At 46.5% G+C, this 22,842-nt stretch overlaps 1 protein-coding gene across 9 annotated transcripts in view; it reads left to right on the forward strand.

Annotated features, from left to right (window-relative positions):
• Nucleotides 1-4,334: 4,334 nt before the first annotated feature.
• Nucleotides 4,335-22,842, forward strand: part of ZNF605 (zinc finger protein 605) — a 41,166-nt gene continuing 22,658 nt past the window's right edge. Inside the window, exons 1-4 of one of the 9 annotated variants that reach the window (XM_071209722.1) lie at nt 4,345-4,437; nt 7,543-7,667; nt 8,798-8,850; nt 9,505-9,678. In XM_071209722.1, coding sequence (XP_071065823.1) covers nt 9,664-9,678 — 15 coding nt within the window. In that variant the 5' untranslated portion in view covers nt 4,345-4,437; nt 7,543-7,667; nt 8,798-8,850; nt 9,505-9,663. The other 8 variants (XM_071209721.1, XM_071209723.1, XM_058281156.1 and 5 more) reach the window with 8 other exon arrangements.

A 22,842-nucleotide genomic window follows, 5' to 3' on the forward strand; every position in this document is an offset into this window, starting at 1 on the left:
AATATTTGAAAACTGCATATCTGATAAGGGTTTAATTTCCAACATATATAAAAAATTCTACAACAATAAAAAGAGAAACAACCCAATTTAAAAATGGGAGAAATTCTTGAATATACATTTTTCCAAAGAGGAAATATAAAAGGCCAAAAGTCACATGAAAAGATGCTTAACATCACTAGTGTTAGGCTGGGAGGGAAGCCGAGGAAGGGAGGCCTCTTCAGATGGGGGGCGGGGCAGAGATTAGTTTAAACAAAGCCTTTAATGAGAGAGAGCTTAGCCGGTGGGCCGGCTTTAGAATAGACACGAGCAGCCAAGGGCGGGAGGGGGCGGTATTGAAAACTCAGGTTCTGAGACTAGACTACAAAGGGGCTAGTTTTAGATAGTTTACACTAGCTGCAGTTTTCAGGTCGGGCCAAGATAACTCACATTGGCTTCGTAGTTCCATCCGTGTTCCACAGACAGGGGTTGCTACTATCAGACCAGAATGTTCAGGGACGGAGCTAGGAGGGAGCAGGGATAGGAGCTTTGGTTCCATATTAATTAGGAATGCGCACCCGCAGGAAGAGGGGGGAAAGATGGGGGTTAAAGAGAACAGGGCAGGACAGGAGCCCTGGGCCTAAAAACTAGCTATCAGGGTAATGCTAGATAGGAAAAGCTCCTGGAGCCCTTGCTGACCCCTCCCCAACCCATTCCCAGCACTGCGTGGAGCCAGTCTACATCCTCACTGTGGGTCCCTGACCCACAAGGGGAAAGCACAGAGAAAGTACTACAGAATACCAGGAAAACAATCCCATAATAAAGGGACAGAAATTTTAAAAATGAGTCAACAGAAATACGGGAATTGAAGACTATAATAACAAATGAAAAATTCCCCAGAGGGTTTCAACAGCAGATTGGAGCTGGCAGAAACTTATTTGCTTACTTAATTGCAACTGCCAACACAACCAATACACAATGGCCAGCCGTAGGACACACAGCGCATTTAAAGGTAAAGGATACCAGAGTCTTTAAAGTCCATCAGCTCAAGGGCTGAAAGAATGTGGGTGGGTCCCTTAAGAAGAGGTTTCCGGAGCTCCGCCTAATACAGTGTCATAGGAAGTTCTAATGCTGACTGGAAGAGCTGGTTACAGTGCAGCTTGTTCACAGCACTGCACAGCACAAGCTTTGAAGCTGGGAGTCAAAGCAATGGGGTATCAGTCTGGCTCAATTCGATGCTCAAGGAAGCAGGTTCTGGGTTTTTACAGGAAGTGATCCTCTGGCTGACATCAAGCCAGTCCATATCAGGACTTTGTACAAATGTCTCGGTAGCATTTGTTACAAATATGTTTTTCTCAATTTGTCAACATGATATTTGTTAGCATGCCTTTTGGAATCAAGATCATTAATATTTCAATACACACCACCACAAAAAATGAATGTTCAGGTCCCAACCCGTGGTCCTGCAGTTGTGTACCCATTTGTAACTAGGAACTTTGAAAATGCTATTAGTGAAGGTATGCCCAAATTGAATGAGGATGGGCCTTAATTCGGTATAGCTGAAGTCCTTATGAGCAAAGGGAACTGGACACAGAAAAAGAAGCCATAGGGCATAGCCAGAAACTGGAAGTCAATGGAATGGAGAAGAGAAAGGAGAAGATACTACCATGTGCATTGGCATGTGACAGAAAAGCCAAGGAATCTGTATTAGTCAGCCGAAAGGGAGCTGATGCAAAATACCAGAAATCTGCTGGGCGTTATAAAGGGTATTTATTTGGAGTAGGAGCTTACAGTTATCAGGCCATAAAGCTTAAGTTACTTCCCTCACCAAAGTCTATTTCCACATGTTGGAGCAAGATGGCTGCTGACGTCTGTAAGGGTTCAGGCTTTCTGGGTTCCTCTGGGCTCAGCTCCTCTGTTTCCTCCACAAGGCCAGCTGTAGACTATGAGGCTCTCTAGGCTTTGCCTCTCTCCACAAAGTCAACTGTAGACTATTGGGTGAATGACTCTGTCTCTTTCCCTGGGGCTCTAGCTTAAGACTTCAGCATCAAACTCCAACATCAGGAAACCCACAACTCTGTCGTTTGCCGTGCCTTTTATCTGTGAAGCCCCACCCACCAAGGGGCAGGAACTCAATGCCCTAATGATGTGGCCCAATTAAAGCCTTAATCATAACTCAATCAGGTCCAGGTACAGATCAGATTACAAACATAATTCAGTATCTATTTTTGGAATTCATAACCATATCAAACTGCTACAGAACCCCAGAGATTAGTCTCTGAAATGAAGCCAATAAATTCCTATTGTTAAGTGACCCATTGCATGGTTATGGTACCAGAAAATGGGATGCTGCCATTTTCTGCATAAAATGTGGAAGCAACTTTGCAATTGAGTAATGGGTAGAGGCTAGAATTGTGACATCTCAAAATGAATGAGAAATGATAATGTACATTTCTCCCCTTATTATTATGGTGAATTACATCAGTAATTTACACAGTCCTGGAATTGTTACCGGATGGCTCTGGTTTCTGGGCTTCTAGGTTCTTGGCTTATAACACATAAAGAATTTAAGGACACACCATAGGATAGACAAGGTAGTAAAGAGTTTATTAGGAAACAAGAAAGCAAGAAAAGTATGCAGACCTTGCTAGGCATGGATTGTGGGGCATACAGCAGGATGAGTTGCATGCATGGGGCCCCAGGTCAGGCCTTTTTAAAATCTTTTCTCCTCCCTCTTCAGAATGTTGGGGGTGGGGTCCCAGCTGTTTGCTGTTGTGATTAGTTGCTCCACCTGTCAGTTCTCAGGGGTCACTGGTGAGGCCTCTTGAGGATATCTGGAGTTTTCCCTCTCATTCCAAATGAGGTTCTCATGGCCAGGATCTCAGTGTCTTTCCCACAGTCTTCTTCTCAGGAGGTTTCCAGGCAGGGTATCACGGCCATGTGGTCTGGCAGCCATGTGGTCTGCCAGGCTAGCTGCCTTCCCCCTTCCACTATACTAACCTGCCCCAGAATGGCTTCTACTTAGTTATGATGTGTATATTAAATACATTATGTGAATCCATTTGCTACAGTTTTCAAGATTATTACATAGGGAAGCTGACTTGGCCCAGTGGATAGGACGTCCATTTACCACATGGGAGGGTCCACGGTTCAAACCCCGGGTCTCCTTGACCTGTGTGGAGCTGGCCCATGTGCAGTGCTGATGCACGCAAGGAGTGCCCTGCCACGCAGGGGTGTCCCCTGCATAGGGGAGCCCCATGCGCAAGGAGTGCACCCTGTAAGGAGAGCCGCCTAGCGCTAAAAGAAAAATACAGCCTGCCCAGGAATGGCGCCGCACACACGGAGAGCTGACACAACAAGATGACGCAACAAAAAAGAAACACAGATTCCCGTACCGCTGACAACAACAGAAGCAGACAAAGAAGAACACGCAGCAAATAGACACAAAGAACAGACAACTGGGGTGGGCGGGGGAAGGGGAGAGAAATAAATGAATAAATCTTAAAAAAAAAAAAGATTATTACATAAATTTCCTAACTGTGATTGCTTTATAGTTTTATATTTTTTGAGTCCTACCTTTGTTTGGTTATAGTAGCTGTACTTTTCTATTTTTGTGTTAAGAAGGGAGTTCCTTCTGTCTAGATTTTCCTGGAACAGTTTTTTGTTAGAATTCTATGTTCTTTGAAATTGTGGAGGATTCACCAATAAAAATGTATGATTGTGGAACTTTTGATGAGCTATAACTGGAAACATTTAAAAATTATCAATACCTATAAGAGATTTTTGTTCATTAATAACCAAATGCTTCTTTTAGATCATTTGTTCATGAAGATTTCACATCTATTAACATGCGATTGAAGAAAATATTTCACAATATTTTAATTTCTTCTTTCTCTGTGGTCATTTCCATTTTATCACTCCCAATTGCGTATTTTTATGTTTTTCTCCCATATTTTTTTTGGTAAGAAATTTTACTGTTTGTATTTTATCTTTCAAAAACTGGTTTCATCCAGTTTAGTTCTGTCAATTTCAATTAGGTAACTTCTGTTTTTATACTAATTTTAATTTTTTCCTTAACTATATTTTATTTCCTTCTAAATTCTACATTTCAATTATCTTCTTTTTTTTTCAGGACTGCTGGTATGACGTCTTAATTACCTATATTACATCTATAATAAAAAATTGGAACGACAGTAGTTTCCGTTTTGGTGACTCGGTTGGGTTTGCTCACAGATGCACAGAGACCTGTGAACCAGGTGCCCCGGATGGCCGCCGAAAAGCGCTCACAAAGCACGCAGCGCGCCCGCGTGGCGTGGAGGACGGCGCTCCCAGGGTGCAGCAAGGCGCGCGCAGAGCCCGCTGGGAAATGTAGTTCCGGAGCGAGCGGGGTCGTGGGATGCATCTCTGCGCGGGCGCTTCCTCACTGGGCCGCGCCCGCCTCGGCGCTGCGGGAACGAAGCGGTAAGGGTGCGTGCGGGCGGGGCCGGGACGCGAGGCTGCGGGGCCGCAGGCAGCTGCTGTGCCCGCCGGAATCGCGGGGACCCCGGCGCGCGCACGAGCCGGCTCCCAGCCGGCCAAGGAAAAGTCGCGAGGGCGGCGCGCGTGCGCGGCCGGGGCGGGCGGGACGGTGCAGCGTTTCGCGGACTGCAGGGCATGTGGGGCTGGCTGACAAGTGCGCAGTGAGTGTGGGTGCCAGGAGGGGCTGCGGGGTGACTGGAGCGCGTTAAGTCGGGGGCCTTCGAGGTCAGTTACCGGAGTGCCTGAAAACCGGCCCTCTGGGGTCGGGAGGGCGTGGGTGTGTGTAGGGCCGGAGGAGGGAATGAATGTGGGACTGGGCTGGATTACGGCAACCTCCTGGGGACACCAGGGGTCAGTTGTGGAGCCTGTGGTGATTAGCATGTGGGGGTCAGTGGGGCTGTGGGCGGGGGCAGCAGGAGGGAGTCTCTGGGGCTACCCCAGTGGACCGAGCGAGGCCTCGAGGAGTGTGTGTGCCTGGGGGCTCCACGCTGGGTCTCCACGAATCCTGGGGACTCTGGTGGCAATGCCGTGGACCTTTGGGTTAGGAAGCGGAGGGCAGTGGGGGTGAGTGGTAGGGTCTTTGTTTTGGGGACTTTAGAGGGCGTTCATTGTGGGGCTGGGTTTCGTTAACGCAGCCTGTTGTGGCTTATCTGGTGGCGCTCAGTGACTGGGGAGGCCCTTGCTAGCGAGTAGTCGGGGTTCGTTTCTGGGCTTGTGTTTGCTTGTGACAAAGACTCTGGATATAAGTTCTTGGTTGACCTGTTTGGGGTGGTGAGTGAGTGGACAACGGGGTGCCAGTGCTTGTAGAGAGCCAAAGGCGCTTTCACACTGATAATTAGGAGGGTTTGTGGGGATGTCAGTGAATGATGGGGGAGTATGGGGCACATCAGGGAATGGGGTGTCATGTGGGGCTGAATACTAGGGGCTCTGAGGGATAAGGGCTTAGGGATTCTTTGGGTTTAGAGATTGGGGACTAACTTAGGGGGCCTATGGTAATAAGAGGCAGCAAGCCTGAGACTGTTAGTGATAGGGGTGGGGGGATTCTGTGAGTACTGATTGGGGCACCTGTTAAGGTGAGAGAACGGGGGCATGTGGGAGAGAGTGATTGGAGGAGCCCTTCGGCACTCAGTGTTTGTGGCGAACATTTCTGTTTAGTGAGCAGTGAACAGAACTCCTTTTGGGGGTTCATGATTAAAGGGCTCTGGGAGTGTGTGATCCATCCAGGGTCTTGTAGAGGTGACCGCGGTTGGCCCATGGGACTGAGTAATTGAGAGCCTGTTGGGACTTAGGAGTTGCCGACACTGGGGATAGGTGTTGGGGTGGGGGGAGGCAGGGGCTGTGGTTCTCTATGGGAGGGCTCTGGAGAAACTTGGAATTTGATTGACTTATGTACTTCTGTGGATTTATTTTGTAATTTGAGGGTGTTGGGGCCTGTGTAGGAGACTTGTAAGAAGCCTGTCTGTCTTACTGATTGGAGTGCTGGAAATTGGGGGTTGGATGCCTAATGGGGGTGAGTTACGTGGGTATGTGAAGATGAATGATTGCAGCATTTGTAGGGTCTGATGTTTGATGGCCTATGGAGATGAGTGACTAGGACACCTTTCGGGCCACCTGGATAATCCAGTAGACTCTCCCATCTCAAGATCCTTAATTCTGTCTGCAAAGTTCCTACTACCACATAAGGCAGTATTATCGGGGATTAAGACCTGGATAATTTTGGTGGCCATTATTCACCAAACTCCAGAAGATGTGGTACTTGGAGAGCAGTGACTCTGGGGTCTTGTAGTCATTGTTCCTCTCAGGGCTTCCTGGACCCTTAAGCCTCTGACCTCTGCCCATGGGCCAGGAGGGTGTGGGATTCCCTTCCAGCCCAGTCTGGAAAAGGTGCTGACCCTTGGAATGGTGCCCTCTGGGCTCTCCCAGAACACTCTTTCTTGAGAGGTCTACTCTCAGGCCATGCCCTCCACTAGAAAAAAGCCCCTTTTCACCCTGAGACTCTTGACTTTTATGTCTACTTCACTTGAATTGGCAAATCCAAGTAATTTTTCTGTGTTCCCATTTCTTCTGGAAATTCTCCCTGTATAAGAGATCCATTATTCTGCCCTCTACCACTACTTTGTGCCAAAATTCATGACTCAGTCTCTCTTTTTGGACTGACTTTGGTTCTTAACTATCTGACTAGATCCTCATTTTCTTTCTAACATTGGCAACTCTTTCCTCTCCCTGGCCTATGTTGTAACTAGATTCTTTTAATGTGAAAGAGGGAGACATTTAAGGGCCCCAGGGAATGGGTGCCAGTAGCTGATTTATAGTGTTGGGTGTTTGCCCTTGGCTTCTTGCTCTGCTGACTGTGGTACTGATTCCTGAGCACACATTCTGTGGGTAGTGATGAGGACAAAGGTGGTTTGGTTTGCACCCAGCCCCCCTCAGCCAAACTCTGGGCATGAGTGGGTGACTGTCTCAAAAGGGATGGTGTTCTCATGCCACCTCTTATTAGCTGCCCTGGGGCAGAAGCTGATGGCTTTTGCTAACATCCAATCATAACTTTCTTCCCTTTTTTTGAGACAGATGAGTGAAAACTTCCATCACAATTTATATGTGTGTATGTGCGTGTATTATTTGGAACATTGAAAGTACCTTTTTTTCTGTTTTGTTTTAAAATAGAAAACACGTGGTAGAGCCTCCATACAAAGAAATCGTGCTCTAAATCTGCAGATTTGACATTCTTTCCTTCCTTAGTATAATTTAGTTTCTGGAAAGATGCTTCTTGACCTTTCCACTGTGTTCAGTCTTCCTAGGTAGAAGTCTCCTCAACCGCTTTTTCACAGTAGAGAGTAGCCAAATGCTGGGTGTGACTTGCTTCAGCTCCAGATGCTTAGGAAGTCCCAAGCCATCATTCCAGGACCCACCCAGAGGCGTGCTGATGACTACACAGGAGAATGTCCTGTAAATGACAAAGTTCTAGACAAATTCCGGTTGGCAATGTTGTTTTGTTTTAGTCTTATCCCCCAGTTTATTGGTACTTTTTGGGGGGATGTTTCCTTTCAGATTTATTCTTGTGAAGGAAATAACATCTCTGTCCAACCCTCTGGCCCTGTGAAGTCTTTGCCTTTGATTCCATTTCTGGTTGAACGTCGATGGCCTGGTCCATGGGCAGAGGAGAAATTTAAGGTGTAAGTATTTGTGTGCATCAAGATGTAGTGCTTTTTGAGTTTATTCTTATTTTAAATTCTTGAACTTTTCCAGTAATTTGCCTAAGATAATATCTACCATGCAGTTCATAGCTGCAACTCAAGTGTCTAGTTATCTCTGTCCATTGGTGAAATCATTAAAACCAAAATCTCCTGCCAACCCAAAAAACCTCTACACAAAAATAGAAGAAAAAGAAAACATTTTTATTACTGAATGAGCAGCAAACCAGAATGTGATGCATGTGATAGGCAGTCTGTTAAAGAGATCACAAAGACAGGAAGAAATCTCATCCTATTATGAAGCCATAAAGACGCAACCCATTTCATGTATCTTCTTAGGATAAATGATAACTAGGCCTCAAGGACTTGATAGACCAATTGTACAAAGTTCGTCCTTAATTCACCTGACAATTGGTATGTGACCATCTGCTAGCTAATTGCCTTTATCCAAAGGAAAAATAAACTTCTCAAATATTAATGATGGGGATAATAGGAATTTTTTTTACAACTTGGAGCCTGGCACCAAAGTTTGGCTACTGAGGCTCCAACCTTCCCAAGGGGACTGGGAGAGGGGCTTCTGTCTCCCTTGGTGATTATGTTTCAAAGGTATGTCCTTTGTGGGAAAAACATTCCTGGAGTGTAAAACTGGCAAGAGTCTTATTTAGCTTTTAAAAGTATTTACATACATCTGAGAGGGGCAGAAAGAGAACTTAAATATGCAAGTATTCTGAATGAAGTCAGTGCTCTATGAAAAAGGGGGAGAAGAGGTGTCTCCCTTTTTTGGACCTGGGAGAATTAATTTTTTTTCTTATTTTTCAATGTGTGCACTTATAGGTCTGTAAGCTCATATTCCCCTAGGGATGTTAGCTACTCTCATACATACCCCACCTGTTGATGGAGAGGAAAGAATTCAAGGACTGAACTAAGCAACAGGATGGTTTATTGAACATTGGTAAAGGAAGGGAAGCAGGAGCAAGTAGGTGGGGCATGTTGAGAAGCACATGGGTAGCCTCGGGGTTGTTAGCTGACATCTTACAAGTCCTTGGGCAAGGGGTGGTTTACTAGTTATGTTGTTTTTTGTGTAACATTAGGCTTCTGTCTCTTGCAAGCAGGTGTCTTTCCCCTGCATCTCCAAACCTACTGTCGGCTGCTGGTCTTTCCACAAGTAGGGGTCTCTAAATATGTGGCTCTCCACCTGCCTCACGTCTCTGGATAAGTGACTCTCCACCTGCCCCAGCTTTCTAAATACGGGATTCTCCACGTGCCCCATCGTCCCTATTCTCCTGCCTCACAATCGTGTATTAGGGAATGGGTAGCCAGGAAACTTCTGGGGAGTTGAAGCAAATGAGCCCTAGGACCCTCAGTGTAGAACCCAAAGAAGCAGTGTAGCCCACCCTGTGTCCTGCCACCCCTCCAGGCACTTCCTCCTGACAGAGTTTAGGGACCCTCAGAAAGAGGCAGTTTCCCTGGGCTGTCACCTTCCAGCCCTGGAGTGCCCAGGAAAGGAAGGCAACAAGGAAATCCCAGCAGGCAAATGGGCAGCCCTAGGCAATTCCACAGTTTCTCACCTTAGCAGGGATTTAGACCTGCCTCAGTTCCCCCTTGGAAACCTGTAACCTGGGCTGATACTGGTGATTTCTGAGAGGAAGTATCTGTTCCAAGGTAAGGTGAAAAAGAAGCAACTTAAAAGCTTTTCTCATCACTGCTGCCTCTGGCCACACTGCCTTTAGGCAGTGTGAATTCCCAGCAAGACAGAACCGAGATTTAGGGCCCAAAACTATTTAAATAATCTAAAATAAAATGTCCACTGAGTCCACAGGCCATGGCTCTCAGGAACAAGACAATTCATGTGAGATGAGAGAAGACGACTCAGGACTGCCAATGCATACTCAGTTCACAGACCTTTGACCAGAGCCTCTACAGAACATCAGGACAGAGAAGTCACAGAACAGAGCAGGTGTCCCAAGAGCAACAGAAAATGATCAAGCCACAGGTGAGTTATTTGTTTATACTCCACCATATTTTTCCATGGAAATAAAGAAGCTTATAGGAAACTGCAACCAACAAGAAAGGTCTAAAAACATTAAAAATAATTATAAAAATGTAAACTTGGAAAATAAAATGTCAAGAGAAGTACAATGTGGATTACAGAATCATATTAAAGTCTAAATTTGCAACATAGATATGTAACTTATCAGGTTCTTCATTTTTACAGAGTTGATCTACCAGCTTTAATCACATATTCTCATGACAGAAAGGGAGACAGGAATAGTTACATGGTTTCCTCTGTCAAAAGGAAAAAGCAGACCCATTACTCAGGAGAAGCAAATATTTCCTGACAATTACACATAAAAAGTTTGGAAAGCAATTTATGTATGTGGTATAGTAGACAAACAGATCGCAATCCTGCAATAGTGTATCTGTTAGGGCTGTTTTTTATAGAGTTCCTCAAAATAAACTAGGGGCGTAATTCTAAAGGAGAACTCACTACACACAGTTCATTTAGGGGTTGAAACAGTGCCTGGAGGACACAGCCTGTCATCATTCTTGTTTTAGGAAAAAAATCTAAATCACCTAGCAGAATGGAGAACTATAAAACCTTCAAATGGTACACATCTTTTTTATTTTTATTTCTTTGTTTTTAATAACTATTATGTGTTCCCATAAATCTTTTCTCATTTGGAATTTTAATACATTTTAGGTAGAAAGCAGTTCAGTTGTTTTTTGTTTTGTATCTGTTGGCAAAAGCTTAGCGTGCAACTATTTCCATGTTTTATTAAGTCAATAAACAGAGTTCATAGTATCTTCAAAGACAATTCTAATCCACTTAGCTAGCCCCTCTCCCCTTCTTGCTCTTTCCCTCCCTCCTTTACAGTCTTTCTTTAATTTTGTTTTTAAATTCGTATATGATAATTTTTTATTTTGATGCAGTTTTATGAGTTTAAAAACATTGTATAAATTCATATCACCATCATAATCAAGACACAGAACAGTTCCATCACCCCAAGAAACTGTCACTATAGTTTTGCCTTTTCTGAAAAGTCTTAGAGATTCATGTTTGTGGTGCCTTTTTATTGCTGAGTAGTATCACTGATTAGTATTCCATCATAAGGATGATCACAATTTCTTTCATCCATTCTAATTTTGAATGCTATCTTGGTTGCTTTCAGTAATTATGAATAAAGTATACATCTGTGTATATAAGGAAACATATATTTTTAATTCACTTGGGTAAATTTCTAAGAGTGAGATTGCTGGGTAGTATGGTTAGTCTATGTTTAACTTTTTAAAAACTGCCAGAATATCTTCCAAAGTGGCTGTACCACTTTGAATCCCCACCAGCAGTGAGTGAGAATTGCTACCGCTCAGAAACCTTATCAGCATTGGGTGTTCTCAGATTTTTTTTTCTTTTTCTTTTAACCAATCTAATAGGATGTATTAACAGTATTATCTCAATGTTTTCATTTGCCTTTTCCTAATGACAAATGATCTTGAGCATATTTACATGTGTTTATTTTCCATCCATGTATCTTCTTGGGTCAAGTGACTGTTCAGATCTTTTGCCCATTTTTTTAAAATTGGGTTGTTTGTTTTCTTATTGTTGAGTTCTACAAGTTCTTTATATATTCTGGATATGAGTACTTTGTCAGAGAATTAATTTGCAAATATTTTCTCCCATTCTCCTTTGTCTTTTCTTTTTCTTAACTGTCTTGCACAGAGCAAAAGTGTTTTATTTTTATAAAGTCCTATTTATCAGTTTTTCTTAAGTTGGTCATGCTTTTGGTGTCATATCTAAAATCTCATTGCTACCCTCAAGCCATTAAGGCTTTATCCTATGTTTCCTTCTAGAAGCTTTATAATTTTATATTTTACAATTAGGCTGCAATCCATTTTGAGTTAATTTTTATTTAAGTTATGATGCATGTGTTGGGGTACATATGGGTGTCCAATGTCTACAACATTTGTTGCAAAGACTATCCTTTGTTCATGGAATTCTTTTTGCACCTTTATCAAAAAATCAGTGGAGGAGGTGGGGCAAGATGGTGGCAGAGTAACGAGCTCCAAGGGCCAGCTCGTCCTATAGTGCAGTTAGTAATCACCCAGAGCTATCTAAAGTACCTTTGAGGACTTCTGGGAAGATGGCGAACTAGAAAGATATGGGACTCTTTTCTCCAGAAAAATAGCTGAGGACAGGCCGAAACAGCCTAGAAAAAGATCTTCTAGGGTTTAGGACACCAGGCGAAGCCTGGACACCACCCAGAGAAGAGAGGGACAAAGGAGGAAAAGCATGACAACAGAACTGTGAGTTGAAACCAGCAGCTGCTGCTATAAGCACTATCCCCCACACTAAAGACATGAGAATTCTTGGGCCTCTGGGCCTGCAACTATAGACAAAGGGGGTTCCAGGGATCTGCCATCACAGGAAAGGGAAGAGAGAGGGACACAGCCTAAGGCTGACTCAGCTTCTGACCCACAAGTTTGGTCTTCTGTGTTCCACGAGCCCTTCCAGGGAAGGTGGGACCACACTGGTTTGCCCTGGGAACCAGGAAAGGACTGGAGAAATCCCACCCTTGCAATTTCCCTCTCTTCTAGCTGGGACTAATTATTGAGGATGCCCCAGGAAAGGGGAGAGAGAGAGACAGCCTAAGGCTGACTAAGCTTTTGACTCACAAATTTGGTCTGCTGTGTCCCAGGAGCCCTTCTAGACTGTGCCATTGTTTGCCTTGGAGCCAGCAAGGGGCTAAAGATATGCAACCCTCTCAATCTCCTCCTCTACTACCAGGGACTGATGTTGAGGACTCAGGGGAGTGAGAATATTTCCAACCTGAGAAAAGGGAGGGGGTTCAGAGAAGGCTGGAGAACTGTCTCAGAGAAAGTTTGAATTACAGGGATGCTAGCCTCCAGACAGGGAGCTCTATCACACAGATCCCATCTGCGTTGCAAGAAATACACTCAGACCAGGCATTGAACTGAGAGCTGCTGAAGAGTGTCATCTGCTGGCAGACTAAAGTACACACGAGAAAATTAAAAATAAGTAGGAGAGGCTTTTACTGGCCTCTCTAGCCTCCCTCCCCAAGGCTCTTAAGAAGTAACTCTACAACCAATTACTGGGTCCACTGCACAGTTCTGAGCAATGAGTAGGACAATCCTAACAATCCAGGTCAAGCTAAGAAGCAAAGAGCAGCGCTAACACACAGCCTCCTGCCACTAAATCCCAACAAAAGAGGAAGAAATTGAGCATTTGAGCAAACTACATCCTAATCAGAAGTCTAGATATCAGCAAAAAAATCACGAGCCATACTAAGAACATAGAAGACATGGCCCAGGAAAAGGAATATATCAAAGGCCCAGAAGAGATGCAGAATTTGAGAGAACTAATCAGCGAGTTGTACAAAAATCTCCAAAATCAAATTAATGAGCTGAGAGACAATATGACCAAAGAGATAAATGACATCAAGAAGACACTGAGCGGGAAACGGACTTTGGCCCAGTGGTTACGGCGTCCGTCTACCATATGGGAGGTCCGCGGTTCAAACCCCGGGCCTCCTTGACCCGTGTGGAGCTGGCCATGCGCACCGCTGATGCACGCAAGGAGTGCCGTGCCACGCAAGGGTATCCCCCGCGTGGGGGAGCCCCACGCGCAAGGAGTGCGCCCGTGAGGAAAGCTGCCCAGCATGAAAAGAAAGAGCAGCCTGCCCAGGAATGGCACCGCCCACACTTCCCGTGCCGCTGACGACAACAGAAGCGGACAAAGAAACAAGACGCAACAAATAGACACCAAGAACAGACAACCAGGGGAGGGGGGGAATTAAATAAATCTTTTAAAAAAAAGAAGACACTGAGCGAGCACAGAGAAGAATCTGAAATCCTGAACAGAAAAGTAACAGAGCTTATGGGAATGAAAGACGCAATAGGTGAGATCAAAAACACATTTGAGGCATACAACAGCAGACTCCAAATGTTAGAAGGGAGAATAAGTGATACCAAAGACAGAAGAGCTAAAATTGAACAGAGAAAGAACAGAGAGAGAAAAGAAAGGAAAAAATTGAGCGGGAGCTCAGAGAGTTGAACTACAACAGAAAATGCAACACCATACATGTCATGGGAGTTCCAGAAGGAGAAGAGAAGAGAAAAGGGGCAGAAGGACGATTTGAGGAAATCATAGCTGAAAATTTCCCAACTGTCATGAAAGAAAGAACTTATGTATCCAAGAAGCACACTGTTCCCCAATCAGAATAAATCCACATTGATCTACTCCAAGACACATACTACTCAGACTGTCAGATGTCAAAGATAAAGAGAAAATTCTCAGGGCAGCAAGATAGAAGCAAACCATCATGTACAAGGGATGTCCAGTAAGACTTAGTGCAGATTTCTCTTCAGAAACCATGAAGGCAAGAATAGTGATGATACAATTAGGACACTGAAAGAAAAACTGCCAGCCAAGAATTCTTTATTCAGTAAAATTGTCCTTCAAATATGAAGGTGAATATAAAATAGCCACAAACAAATAAAGCACCCTTGGTGGACCCAGGAGATCAGAAGAGCATCCTGCAACATCCTTGGAAGAATGGAAGGAGAAAACTGCCCATTTGCAGTGAAGATTTGTGAGTAAAGCACTGTGCAACATGAAGGCTGGTGCCCATTCCTTGCTGGCTGCCTGCACCACCTGAGAAGCTATTCCCTGGCTGGAGTGGGAAGGTACATTTCCCAAAAATGGGAGAGGAAAAACAATCAGCACCAACTTCAGCTACTACTTAGTAAATTTGGCTGGCTAACATCTAATCTTTTTTTTTTTTTAAAGATTTATTTATTTATTTATTTCTCTCCCCTCCCCCCCACCCCGGTTGTCTGTTCTCTGTGTCAATTTGCTGCGTCATCTTTGTCCGCTTCTGTTGTTGTCAGTGGCACGGGAATCTGTGTTTCTTTTTCCTGCGTCATTTTGTTGTGTCAGCTCTCTGTGTGTGCGGCACCATTCCTGGGCAGGCTGCACTTTCTTTCGCACTGGGCGGCTCTCCTTACGGGGCGCATTCCTTGCGCATGGGGCTCCCTTACGCGGGGGACACCCCTGTGTGGCAGGGCTCTCCTTGCGTCCATCAGCACTGCGCATGGGCCAGCTTCACATGGGTCAAGGAAGCCCGGGGTTTGAACCGCGGACCTTCCACGTGGTAGACAGATGCCCTAACCACTGGACCAAGTCCACCGCCTGATATCTAATCTTAATAACAGCTAAAGTTTGAACCTGTCCAAGTGAAAAAGAGACTGGTAGCCACCAATTTTTTTAAAAAAGATTTATTTTTTATTAATTTCTCTCCTCTCCCCCTGGATTGTCTGTTCTCTGTGTCCATTCACTGTGCGTTGTCTGTCTGTGTCCTCTTGCATTCTTATCAGGAGCACCAGGAATCTGTGTCTCTTTTTATCATGTCATGTTGCTGCATCAGCTCCCCGTGTATGCAGTGCCCACTCCTGGGCAGGCTGCGCTTTCTTTGCGCAGGGCGACTCTCCTTGTGGGGTGCACTCCTTGCGCGTGGGACCCCCCTGCACAAGGGACACACCTGTGTGACATGGCACTCCTTGCGTGCATCAGCAATGCGCATGGGTAGCCAGCATTTTAACTCTGCCCCCAGCATCAGGGGAAGCCAAGCTGACTGAAAATCACAGTGACAGTAGGGTCTGGTTTCTTTCCACCCAGATCTGATTGCAGTCATAGTGTAGGCTCAGGCCCTCTTCTGGTGGGGAGGAAGCCTCTCCCAGCAACTAGTAGATTGTAAACCATTCATATTGGATAGTTGGTCATCTGTGGCTCCATCCCTGCCCCCCAATAGGATAGGAGAGGGCAGTGTTTGCCCATCTTCTCTGTATGGACTGGATTGTTGGACATGTGTGGCTCCATCCCCACCCCTGACAGGACAGGAGAGGGGTGATGTTTCTAAGTCTCTCTGAGCAACTGCACCCAGTTTAAGGCCGTTCCAATTAAATTGTTGGACACTCCTGTGGTTTCAGTCCCCACCATTGAAAGGGCACGAGGGACAGGGCTTTTTCAGCCTCTGAGGGCAACTGCAGGCAGTTTCGACCCTCATAGATTAGATTGTTGCTCCATCCCCACCCTTGGGGAGGAGGGGGGCCAGTGCTTCATCATTCTACCTGGGCAAATTCAGTCAGTTTAGATGCACATAGTTTGCTGCTCACATCTGTGGCCGCATCCCTTCCCCTGACAGAGGAGAAAGGAGAAGTTATATCAGTTCCTTGGGCAATGCGGGCATCTTCAGCTTCCACAGCTTAGAGTACCAACTGCATCCTCAACTCCTACTGTGCCACCAACAAGGGAGAAAAGGCAAGAAACAGATAAACAAGAGCTGAAAAAAATTCAGATTAGCTATACACGAGCCACTATAAAGTTCCAAATTAAGTTGATTCAAGTATCAAAGAGGGACTGTAGCACAAAACCAATCAAATAGAAAATCATAGACTGAAGAGAAAAATTGTGTCAGAATGAATACGTCCAGTAAACTTGCTGCGAAAACGCCAACAGGGAAGCGGACTTGGCCCAGTGGTTAGGGCGTCTGTCTACCACATGGGAGGTCTGCAGTTCAAACCCCGGGCCTCCTTGACCCATGTGGAGCTGGCCCACGCGCAGTGCCGATGCATGAAAGGAGTGCCATGCCACGCAGGGGTGTCACCCGCGTAGGGGAACCCCACACGAAAGGAGTGTGCCCCGTAAGGAGAGCCGCCCAGCACGAAAGGAAGTGCAGCCTGCCCAGGAATGGCGCTGAACACATGGACAGCTGACACCACAACATGACGCAACAAAAAGTGACACAGACACTGATAAGGATAGAAGTGGTCATAGAAGAACACACTGAGAGCCGATAACGGGGAGGGGGGAGAGAAATTAATAAATAAATCTTTAAAAAAAAAAAGCCAACAAAAAATTACAATCCATACCATGAAACAGGAATATATGGCACAAAGGAACAAGCTAAGCCTTCAGATGACATAAAGGAGTTGAGACAATTATAGACATTCAAGCAAATCTCCTTAATAAATTCAATGAGATAGCTAAAAAGATTAAGGAAATTAAAAAGACACTGTGAAGGGAAACGGCTGTGGCTCAGTCAATTGGATTCCTGTCTACCATATGGGAGGCGCTGGAATCACATGCCACGGCCCCTTTGTGAAGGCAAGCTGGCCCACACCCACAGAGAGCTGATGGCCCATGCCCTGCAGAGAGCTGGTGCAGCAAGATGACACAACAAAGGGAGACAAGCAGACACAGAAGAACACGCAATGAATGGACACAGAGCAGACAGCAAGCAAGCCACAAGGGGAGGGATAAATAAATAAAAATAAATTTTTAAAAATAAGTAAAGGGGTGAATTGTGGTGTGTTTTTTTTTTTTAAAGACACTGGGGAGAGCTTATATACCTCAGTGGTTGAGCACTAGTAAGTATTGCGTGCATGAGGTCCCAGGTTCAATCCCTGGTACCTCCTAAATAAAAAAAGGAATAAAAGACACTGGGTGGGCACAAAGAAGAATTTGAAGCGTACATAGAAAAATAAATTACAGGGGCAAAAGGTACAATAAGTGAAATTTAAAATACCCTGTTGCGACAGTTTGCTCGGTCGGTAGAGGTGGGGTCTGGCTGCGGACGAGGGGTCGGTCCAGCTCTGGACGAGGGGTCGGTCCCACTTGGGACGAAGGGTCGGTCCGGCAGCAGACGAGGGATCGGTCTCACAAGGGGTTGCGCGGTTCGGCTGACGGGGTCGCCCGGCGAAGCCGGCGACGAAGGGGTCGCCCAGAAAAGCAGGCGACGAAGGGGTCGCCCCGAGAAGCAGGCGACGAACTGGGGACAAGGGAGGCCAGGCCCTTGTCGGGGGCTCTCAGGACTGGAGGGCGCACGGCAGAAGAACTACCGCGGAGACAAGGTAAACACGCAAGTCCACTTTATTGAGGGAGAGGCAACAGTTTTATAGGGGCTGGAGAAGGCTGATTGGTCGAAGCCACGCCCTGTTCTGATTGGTTGCTGGCGAAAGGTCAGTGGGCGGTACTGGACGGGGGACGGGTGGTGGTTAGGGATTGGCTGTCGCTATTGCTGGGGGAAGGGGCAGGGTTTAGGGATTGGTGGCTGCTGTTGCTGGGGTGGAGGGCAGACTTGAGTTTCCCGCCCACGCCTGGCTGTTGCTGCTGTTGGGGGAGGGGAAAAGGGCAGACTGGATTTTTCTGCCCATGCCTGGCTGTTGCTGCTGTCGGGGGAGGGGAAAGGGGCAGACTGGAATTTTCCGCCCTGCGCCTGCGCAGGGAGAAGGAAGAAGAAGGGTACTGCCCCACAGGCATCGTGTGGCGCCACCCGGGAGGAGGGGCGGCCGCGGAAGCATGGCTGCCAAGAAGGGGAGACCCGAGGGCACTCTGCGCCCATGCCGAGCTCCCTTCAGGGGTGGCGGTGAGTCAGACCAGCCACCCTATTATGGGTGCAGCGGCTTGGCCTGCCGCGGCTGCTCCCCCGCCAGGCCAGCAAACCACACTTCAGCCCGAGGGGTGACCGCATTTCCCCCTTTTCAAATAAGGACCAGGATGGCAGCAGCAACAAGTAGCTGAGGCCCAAGAGGCAGTAAGCAATGAGGGAAGCGGGGCTGAAGAGGGAGGTGAGTATGACGGGGATATAAATGTACAATTTAGGGGGTGGTATCTTGCCGTTGCAAGCAAGGGTGGCCAATGTCCAATTCTTGTTGATCTCGGCGGCTATAAGATCCATCTGTTGTTAAAAGTCCAGGATGACAGCGCGTTGCAGGTAGTTGATCTCTCCTTGGCAGCGAAGACATTGTAGGAGAGGATTACTTTTTCCTGCCAGAGGCTTACTGTCCAATTAAAAGGCTGATGGCTGGGGTTGGTGAGTGCAATGGGGAGTGTGAGGAAAAGAAGGGTGACGGTTTTGGACAAGAGGAGGCTTGGTGAAGTCATTATGGGAGGAAGATAAGGAGTAAAGCATAAAAGAGGATAATAAACAGAAAGGCGATGGAGAGTAGAATTCGTTGGCCGAGGTTCCAATCTTCTGGGGCGGTAGCAGCTAGACAGATGGTGGAAAATATTATCAAGAAAGCAAAGGTTATGAGGAAGAAATAAAGTATTAAAGGCTGTGGGGGAAGTGAGAAGATCATTTAGAGGATAGGGTTGAGAATGGTATGTTTAAGACAGAAGCTTTGTGGTTTGTAGGAGACTGCTTTATAAACGAAGGAGAATGAGGGCAGTAAATATAGTAATGATAGATAGGAAGATGACAGTGAGGAGGAGTCTTTGTTTAAGGTTCCAATCGTCCGGCGCAACAGTGGCTAGGCCGATAGCGAGGGGTGTTGCTAAATAGACAATGGCTGCAAAGACAAAATCATCTTCTGTTTCCTTCAGACTAACTTTTCTTTAAATACTTAGTAACATGCAATATTAGAAACCGTTTCCTAAAAGCAAGTTGGCAGGGGAGCTTGGTTGCTGTTAATCTTTCCTGTTATGAAATTACCTTTTATTATTATTATTTTTTTAATTAATTTTTTTTATTTACCTTTTATTATTATTATCATCAATTCGGTTTTATATATATATATTTAAGAATGACCTTTTGGAATTAGCCATTTAATACCTTAATGTAAACTATTGAAGATAAATTTTATCTTTACAGAACACATTCCCTTACGTAAAGTTATCACAATACCTTTTACACTTGCCGCATGCAAATTAAGTTTCAAGAGTTTATGAAAAATTAGCCATCCTACTTTAGGACAAAATACGTCTTTTTGCAAAACTTATTACATTTCAGTTAGCATTTTTACAAACTTTTAACCTTTTTTAATATTCATATAAGTTTTACATTCTTTATATTCTGTGAAGAAAAATAAGTTATTCATTTTAATCTAGGCAAGAACAACTTTTTATGAAGATGTACAGTTAATTTTTTTAATTAAGACTTACAATTTTTTTTAAAATTGTAGATATCTTATTAACATTTAAACTTATGTATTAATATAATAAACTTAAGTATTAATATAAGCGCTTATTTAATTTTTGGCCATTTGAATAGAGCTCTTTTAAAGATTTCTAGTAATTTATATTTACCATCCGGAGGTATCACAATATATGTTGACATTGAACGAACAGACAGACAAACACAGAACAATTACAACACATTAACAGAAATATATTATTTATTTACAGTTGACTCATAATTCTTACTTTCTGGTATAGCTGCTTTTAAATCCTTTTTTATATAGCATATCATAGATTATACCCTTCAAGATTTCTTCTGGACTTCATGTTGCCTGTAATAAGCCAGGAGGGAATCTTTTACCTTCCTGCTCCACAGCAAAAGTGACCCTATCTATAAGGCGAGTATAGGTGTCCGGGTCCCAAAGCTGACACGTGGTAAGCCACGGATTAAAGGGGAGAAGAAGGTCCCAATATACTTGGAGGTGTTTCAAAGAGATCTTACACCGGTGAGTGTCTAGGAGACCGGCGAGGGCCCGAACTTGCGGGGCTTGCTTAGCAGATAGGATGTTACCCATTGCTAATGGCCTTTTGGAGCCGATAAGAAAAGGGGCCCTTACCTTGAGAGCGCGGCGATGGGAGCCGAGGTGCGCGGTGAGACGAGGGGTCGGAGCCGATGGGACTCCGACGGTGGTCGCGGGCCAAGAGAAGGCCCCGACGAGGGGAGGGCGGGACGACGAGCAGTGGAGCAAGGCAAAGGGGAGCAAGCACGGAGGGGAGGAGGCAGAGGTGAAGGCAGGGGTGGAGGTGCTCAGGCACGTGCTCCTGAGAGTTTTATTGGCGCCTCTTAATCATAGCGGGTCGGTATAAGCCCCCGACATGGAAGGAGAAAGCCATCCAGCGATTCTCCCAGACCGCCGTGGATCATATGAGGTCACCAAGGTTCAGGAGCAGCAATGCAGAGCGAAAAGATAGGGGTGAGAAGAGAGGAGAGCGTAGGGCTATGGTAGGGTTACTTCAGACGTGCAAGCACGCGCTCCCGAGAAATCCAAGGCTCCTCTTAATCATAGCGGGTCGGTATATGCCCCCGATATGGAAGGAGAAAGCCATCCAGCGATTCTCCCAGACCGCCGTGGATCGTATGAGGTAGCCAAGGCTCAGGTAGCAGCAATGTTGCACGAGAGAAGTCTCAAGGTGAGAAGAGAGGAGGGCGTAGGGCTGTGCTAGGATTACTTCAGACGTGCAAGCGCACGCTCCCGAGAAATCCAAGGCTCCTCTTAATCATAGCGGGTCAGTATAAGCCCCCGACATGGAAGGAGAAAGCCATCCAGCGATTCTCCCAGACCGCCGTGGATCGTATGAGGTAGCCAAGGCTCAGGTAGCAGCAATGTTGCACGAGAGAAGTCCCAAGGTGAGAAGAGAGGAGAGGGGGGGGCCGCCAGGTTATGGAATGAGGCTATGGTGGGGTTGCCTTGCCCCATGTTGTGCTGTGGTGGGGTTGCCTTGCCCCACGTTGGGCGCCAACTGCGACGGTTTGCTAGGTCGGTAGAGGTGGGGTCTGGCTGCAGACGAGGGGTCGGTCCCACTTGGGACGAGGGGTCGGTCCGGCAGCAGACGAGGGATCGGTCTCACAAGGGGTTGCGCGGTTTGGCTGACGGGGTCGCCCGGCGAAGCCGGCAACGAAGGGGTCGCCCGGAGAAGCAGGCGACGAAGGGGTCGCCCCGAGAAGCAGGCGATGAACTGGGGACAAGGGAGGCCAGGCCCTTGTCGGGGGCTCTCAGGACTGGAGGGCGCACGGCAGAAGAACTACCGCGGAGACAAGGTAAACACGCAAGTCCACTTTATTGAGGGAGAGGCAACAGTTTTATAGGGGCTGGAGAAGGCTGATTGGTCGAAGCCACGCCCTGTTCTGATTGGTTGCCGGCGAAAGGTCAGTGGGCGGTACTGGACGGGGGAGGGGTGGTGGTTAGGGATTGGCTGTCGCTGTTGCTGGGGGAAGGGGCAGGGTTTAGGGATTGGTGGCTGCTGTTGCTGGGGTGGAGGGCAGACTTGAGTTTCCCGCCCACGCCTGACTGTTGCTGCTGTTGGGGGAGGGGAAAAGGGCAGACTGGATTTTTCTGCCCACGCCTGGCTGTTGCTGCTGTCGGGGGAGGGGAAAAGGGCAGACTGGAATTTTCCACCCTGCGCCTGCGCAGGGAGAAGGAAGAAGAAGGGTACTGCCCCACAGGCATCGTGTGGTGCCACCCGGGAGGAGGGGTGGCCGCGGAAGCATGGCTGCCGAGAAGGGGAGACACGAGGGCACTCTGCGCCCATGCCGAGCTCCCTTCAGGGGTGGCGGTGAGTCAGACCAGCCACCCTATTATGGGTGCAGCGGCTTGGCCTGCCGCGGCTGCTCCCCCGCCAGGCCAGCAAACCACACTTCAGCCCGAGGGGTGACCGCACCCTGTGGTATATAACAGCAAATTTGAGAAGCCATAACAAAAAATCATGAGTTTGAAGCCATGGCCTCTGGAAGCATACAAAAGAACAGGTAAAAGAAAAGAATGGAAAAAATTCACCAGGGTCTCATGGGAATAACTGATGGTAAGAGACATGCAAATATAGATGTCATTGGTAACGGTCGTCCCAAAAGGGAAAGGGGATAGAGAAATATTTGAAGAAATCATGGTAGAAAATTTCCCAACCCAATTGAAGCACCTAGATATCCATGTCCAAGAAGCAAAATGTCCTTCCTTCCAAATAAATCTGAATAGGCCTGCTCTGAGAGAGGTCAGAATGTCAAATGCCGGAGATAAAGAGATAATCCTGAGAGGAGCAAGAGAAAAGTGATGCATCACATACAAGTGATGCCCAATAAGATTAAGTGCTGATTTCTGATCAGAAATCATGGAGGCAGGCAAGCAGTGGCATGATATATTTAAGATACTGCAAGGGGAAGTGGATGTGGCTCAAGCAATTGGACTCCCATCTACCATATAGGAGGTCCAGGGTTCAAAGCCCAGGGCCTCCTGGTAAAGGCAGGCAGGCCCGTGTGGCGAGCTGGCCCACGCAGAGTGCTGGCCCATGTTGAGTGCTGCCCCGTGCAGGAGTGCTGGCCCATGGGGAGAGCTGACACAGCAAGATGATGCAACAAAAAGAAACACAGTAGGAGACTCAGACGGGGGAGCTGAGGTGGTGCAAGAGAAT

Source organism: Dasypus novemcinctus, chromosome 19 (genome assembly GCF_030445035.2).
Source record: "Dasypus novemcinctus isolate mDasNov1 chromosome 19, mDasNov1.1.hap2, whole genome shotgun sequence".
Classification (NCBI taxonomy): domain Eukaryota; kingdom Metazoa; phylum Chordata; class Mammalia; order Cingulata; family Dasypodidae; genus Dasypus; species Dasypus novemcinctus.